The 6,466-nt window shown below is 37.3% G+C and overlaps 1 protein-coding gene across 2 annotated transcripts; it reads left to right on the plus strand.

Annotated features, from left to right (window-relative positions):
* The first annotated feature begins 6 nt into the window (after nucleotides 1–6).
* Nucleotides 7–4,028, plus strand: LOC135791438 (sine oculis-binding protein homolog). Of its 2 annotated transcripts, none has more exons than XM_065301853.1 (4): nucleotides 7–554; nucleotides 2,154–2,346; nucleotides 2,814–2,989; nucleotides 3,051–4,028. In XM_065301853.1, the coding sequence occupies exons 1-4, from the start codon at nucleotides 429–431 to the stop codon at nucleotides 3,945–3,947; spliced, it is 1,392 nt and encodes a 463-aa protein (XP_065157925.1). In that variant the 5' UTR covers nucleotides 7–428; the 3' UTR covers nucleotides 3,948–4,028. The 2 variants fall into 2 exon arrangements, with proteins under 2 accessions (XP_065157925.1, XP_065157926.1); XM_065301854.1 differs by lacking the exon at nucleotides 7–554 and adding an exon at nucleotides 1,499–1,591.
* The last annotated feature ends 2,438 nt before the right edge of the window (nucleotides 4,029–6,466 follow it).

Below are 6,466 nucleotides of genomic sequence, written 5' to 3' on the forward strand. Positions count from 1 at the left end.
CAGGATCAGGAACAACAGAGATGTCGATTTAACTTATTTGTGTTACCGTACACTTACTAGCGTTTAAGTTTAATATTATTTTGTTTCGATTTTATTCCTGAGCTTTGAGCATGTGTGCAATATTATCCATATTGAAAGAGATATGATGTAGGGATGTTGCTATAATGTGTATATTTGGGATTAAAACTTAGTAATACTCAATGCAAATGCAGTTGTAAGTTGTAATTGAAATCTAAATGGCGCGCATCCGGCGTGGAGCGCGGCGCGCATGTTCGCGCGAAGCGATATATTCAACTTTGGTAGAACACGCGCGGCATCGCTTCCACTATTCGTGCGGATCGAAAGCTCCGAGCTGGTGCGCGGTGCGTGTCGTGTGCAATTCAACAACACAGAAAAACTTTTTTGTACATCCAATGCAGTGATTTAAAATGGAGCAAACTCCGCCGAAACTATGCGGTGTGCGTCTTCGTTCGCAGAATAAAATTGAAGAACCGCCGAAGACACGGAGTGTGACTGTGGCAATCAAACGTGAAAGTTCCGATGATGATTTTAAGGTTGGTACGAATTTATATTTTTATTAAGTGAATATCGAAACAAATGTATTTGGTTTTTTTGTTTTTATTCGATGTTTGAGCGTGCGCGCATCGTCGTCCTCCGCAGAGGAGTTCCGCGGGTACCCTAACATGGTGCTCGGTAAGCCGATCTGCGTGCGGCAACGCGATACGCTGGGTATCAGGTCGCAGATGGTGTGGAACTGATATCCCATCAGGCACGTCGACGCAAATACACGCGTAGCCGAGAGCGAGAGCTTCGCGAGAGCTTTACTCCAGCGCACGCACACGTGGCGCACGCAAAACGCTCGAAAAACATTAACTACCAACAATATGCGCCAATATAATCAATGCCGCACGCGTAAATACCCGGAATTGTTATAGAAAAAATGATTTGTTTGTATGCGCGTTATTTTACCCTAGAAATTCCAAGAATCAAATAATTCGACATTTTAATAATGACTTGCGTTCCGCACACCTCGTGTTTTGTGTTGATATCTCCGAAATGCAAACAAAAAACGCGTTACAATGAATATTCATCAAAAAAACAATGCGCTTTATTTTATATTGTTAATTAACACATTTATATCGATAATTGACAACGTGTAGTGCACGTATTATCATTAGTTGTTGTCGACTGAAAGCATATCATAACTGTATCGCTTTTGTGTAATCCGAGAGCGTTACATTTACGAGCAGCGCGCAATTCATTAATTAATATTTACGCGGCGCGTGTAATTAATAACTAAAACTAAAAGTTTGCGCCTTCGTAACTTTAGCATCTTCACTTGTAGTACCTAATGAAACAATAAAACACGCCGGTATCAAAGTGTACACCGAAATGTTTACGAATGTTTCGATAAACATGATTATTTTGGAATGCGCGGTTCAAAGTATTTCAAAGCATCAACGTGAATCCGGGAGCAAAAGATGACAAATTGTTGATTGTTTTGAATAGTTTTGCTGTCGCCGTCGTCGCCGGCGAAAATAATCCAAAAAAGATGTGCGCGTTAGTTTAGCGTGTGCGTTTCAGCAGATGAGTACGTGTGTTTTTAGTTTTAATTAAAGGAGTTATTAATAGCGATGCGATACGCGAGAAGCGCGAGCTGGCTGCTCGGACGGGCGTCGACGAAATCGGATACGCGGTCGGTTCACGTATCTTGCGCGCGAGTTTGCCGCCGTCGTCGCCGCCGCCGCCAACGCCGACGCTGCGCAACAGACATCTCCGATTGCCGGGTGTCCGCTTCGCCTTTCCAGCTTCCGATTGCACCGATGCCAGTGTTAAATATTATATTAAATTCAACAGCAACTTACAAAATTCAATCACGTCAATTTCCAAATCACTCCAGCGTCAGATTTACGCATCATTTTCATAAGAAATTTTTATTTATTAAACTACATGTGAACATGTATCAATTACTTTTGATTTTCTCGTTTATACGCGGATACCTTATCCGAGATAGTATCGCGCGACGTATCCGATATCACAAATGAAACGAGATGCTCACTTTACACACAGCGCAGCGCGCACACAACGAATTATTTTACATAAAGTCAAAACGTTCGCAAATTTTTTTTTAATATCAAATATTTGCCTTGTAGGAATACGCCGAAACAGCCATGAACGAGCTGCTCGGATGGTATGGCTACTCAAACAACAATAACAAGCTCATCAATAAAATGCTGCAGATGAATTCCAAGACCGATGAGCATGATAAGACTGATAAGCCACAACAGGTGGAAACACGGCGATCTTCCGGTAATAGTTCCGAGACAGACTCACCGAAATCTGCTGGTATGTCCACGAAAAAAAACTAAAAAACAAAAATATGATTGTTTTATAAATTATGACGTCATACTTACTACTAAACTCGTACTGGTACTGGTATCATGTAATGCATTCTCCGTTTGATATTTATTTATAGACTCAACGGAATCCAATTCTGGATTAGCAGCATCTAATATTAGCATCACACAAATGTGTGTTGTGTTTTTTTTCCGGATTGAATATATTTTTTGCGTGCCACGCGCGCGCGGATTCGAAAAATTTAATTATGAACCCGATACAATGCAATTAATTTGCATTCGTTTTATATTCCGTTAATCAGAAATAACGAAACGAAGTAAATTGAGCAGTGTGAGGGCTGAATTGAATTAACGAGATATCAAATTCGACTGTTATTGAAATGATTGCGTTTTCATCCCCGACTCTGCACACTCCAATTAGTAAATAATGCATAAACGATGCCCTTCTGGTTGTAGAAATGTGTGGATGGTGTGGCAAGACTGTCGAGGACCCACCGGGCCTCTCATCGAACGATGCTGTCTTCTGTTCGGAGCTGTGCTTCTCGCAATCACGCCGGGCGAACTTCAAGAAGAATAAAACTTGTGATTGGTGCAAACATGTGAGGCATACTGTGTCCTACGTTGATTTTCAGGTATGTTTTTGTTTAAATATAAATTTGAAAGGTTAATAATGGTTTTATCGTGATTTTTTAGGATGGAGCTTCCCAACTGCAGTTCTGTTCGGATAAATGTCTAAATCAGTATAAGATGCATATATTCTGTCGTGAAACCAGGGCGCATTTAGAAATGAACCCGCATTTGCTTAACGACGACACCTCTTCGGGTCTGATCACTCCGGACCTCTGGATGCGTAATTGTCGTTCACCTGGTTCGAGAACTTCCTCACCACAACCTGTTATGCATGTGGATGAACCCCAAACAAGTCCTTTACCTTTAATCACTGTTGCTCATCCTTCTAAATTATTGGTCCCTGAGAAGACACCTCCACCTATGAAACGCAAACGTACCAAAAAACGTGCTGGTCTACCACCAAATAAAACCAGTGATGTGGCGCAGGATTTACGTGTGCGTCGACATCACACCTTCACTGAAACCAACACAAATCGAGATTTCCCTGAATTGGCCGCTAGACTCTGCGCAAATGGTCCTGAACCACGTGAGCAGACCATACCAGTTAATATCACAACAGTCCCACCACCTCCTCCGCCATTTCCACATCAAAGACCATTTTTACCTGCTATGGGAGTACCACGCGCAGGGATATTACCTCCAGTTACTGTAATGGTACCCTACCCTGTTCTACTTCCGGTTCCGGTACCCATACCAATTCCATTGCCGTTCAGCGCATTCCTACAAGCAGCCAATCTACGAAATACTCCTCTGACACAAAATGGCGCTCCACCAAGCGTTGAAGAAAGTGTCAAACACAGCGACGATGAAGAAATCGTCGTTGATGATGATTCCAGACTGAATACACAATCTACAAGTGGTGATCCAGTGGACACACCGCAAAACTCACCGCTGCGTTTACGAAAACGTAAATCCAGCGAGAATCCAAGCTACAAACATAAGAAATCCTTGTCGGTGTAGATAGTACATTTCCATGTGTGTTTATTTATTGATGTATGGTGCTGGTATTTGATTTGTATTTTAATAAAACTAACAATACAACGATGTTGGTTTTTTTAGACCACTTTATTGGCTGAGGCATTAATTGTACATTTATTATCATTACTTGTTTAATAATAATATAGTTTTGTTTGTGTATTTTTTTCTCTCCCACTTTTAGGTTCCTCATCGTACATCTCTAACTCATTCTTTACATATAATCATCAGAAAGCAATCATCACCTCATCACCGTCGACATAGATGAACGTTTATTACGTTTTTGTTGGTTTTAGTTTTATTCAATAGTCTTTATAATAATAATTACAATCAAAACTCGTCTTCTGGGTGCAAACAAGTTTCTCAGTTTTTTTCATCAGTGACGCAATTTTTTGTTTTATTTAACATAGAATCTCATCTGCTTATTTATTTAGGTAGGTGTGATCTGCATCACGTTCCCCGCTCACATTTTAGGGTTTAGGATAGAGCATAAGATTCCATTTTGCACACATTTATAGACCCCATACTCTTAATTGCAATAATAACATCATTCGAAACATCCTGTTATGCATCTCTTATAATGATAATGACGTTTTGATGTCGGTGAACGCTTTTTACATTTTGAATGTGACATGATCATGATCATGGCTCGATTTTTTTCCGAAAACAACCAAGATGTGAAACCGGACTAAACTAAAGGAATCTCGTCGGGTGGAAATATTTAGTTCTAGCTAAAATTTTAGGCAAATTTAGACTCTGGCTACAATTTTTGTTATTTTTTTTTAATTCCTGTGTAATCGGATGGGTCTATTGTTGAGAATCGAAATATTTGTACATTTTTGTTATTTAATTAGTACTTTCAGTTCAGTTTTCGTCGTTTTGTTAAAATTAATATCATAGATTAAAATTTATCAGTCAGATATTATAACAAATCGTTTTTTCATCATTTTTTACCGCGCGCGCCTCAAATGTCAACTAATCAAGTTATGTTTTCATCATTACCTCAAGTCACAAGTCTTTTGCATAGAATGAATGTAAGTAATTTACAAGAATACAAAAATAGTTCGTTTGTTTTTCTCGATGTGCGATTCTCGATCTTCGCCTGGGAAATTTCGCCAAACGAAGATCGACAATCGTTGAATGTAAGTGTTAGGCCGGCGAATGAAGAAACGAAAGGGTCAACAATTTGCTAATTCGAACAGATCTAAGTGTGCACACGTGTACATCATCATCTACATTATACAGTGTGGGCGTGTGAAAAATTGGTGCTTCATTGTGCAGGTTGTACGTGTCTAACAATCATAAAATTACCAATCACTAAACTACACATAGTTGTTTTTTTTTATGCAAATTTTACATAGATACAAATTGTGCGTTGTGCAATTGTGTGTGGTGGATGTGCATATGAATAAACATTGTATTTTAGACACTTATAACTTATTGCATCTTATTCATCGGTCGGAATGTGAAAAAACCGAAACAAAATCGAAAACTTTTTTTTTTAAACGCAAATTTTTTTTGATATTATATTCTTTTTTTGTTTATTACTATACGTTGCAAATTATTACTTTTCCGATGTGTCTCTTTCTCGTATTTGTACAAGGTGTGTAAGTAAGTAATTAAAATTAATTTTTATAAAGATTAGGTGTGGTTTTTTTGTTTGTTTACAAGACTAGACACGTGTTTATAAATATATTGTCTCTACTGTCGAAAAATATATGTTTCTAGATTATTATATATAGTACAGAGCAGACTCAGAAACCGAAAAATTCAGTGAAAACCTTCTTGCTTTATTCTTATTGTTTTTGTACGTATAAAAATAATTTTCGTGTAGCAATTGACGTCACCTTTGTTTTATTCTACGAAAATAAACTACATCTGCGAAATGAAACGCTTTTCCAACAGAAGTGTATTGACTTTTCCGGTTTTCCGGTTGTAAGAAGCAAGAAAGTTTTCATATAGAGACGTAAATAATTTGACTTGGTTACTTTTCACATATTTCAGAGAAAATCACAACCGAATTCATCAATAGAATTAATTAATTAATTAATTATAATTAATAACAATGCAAGAAGACTAGAAAAACGTTAAAAATAATGGCAGGATTTACATAAATTTCTTCATCGTTTTCATCAAATCCAAATTGAGAGCTTATTGTTTTTTACAAGTAATATATATATTTTTTATATATTTATATACTATCTATATAGACCTTTTTTATATAATATATGTATAGATAACGTAACATAATTGTTAATATTAAGTATATCACATTTATTTATCTTAATCTTATTGTTAGTTTTGTTTGAATCGCAAAAAAATCGAAAATCATTGAAAATTTCAACCGAAAAACAAACATTAATCATATTGTTATTATATTAACATGTAGTTTATATTTGGTTTATATTTGTCGACTAAATATTAGGTAATATATTTTATAAGGTGCCATCGGTGCAGTTTTGGTGGGTGGTGCGTGCATCTTATGTTAAACATGCGGAGATTTT

This window comes from Atheta coriaria, unplaced genomic scaffold (genome assembly GCF_025399875.1).
Source record: "Atheta coriaria isolate IRGN ID8LTWV9N9 unplaced genomic scaffold, Caltech_Dcor_3.1 hic_scaffold_4_pilon, whole genome shotgun sequence".
Taxonomy (NCBI): domain Eukaryota; kingdom Metazoa; phylum Arthropoda; class Insecta; order Coleoptera; family Staphylinidae; genus Dalotia; species Dalotia coriaria.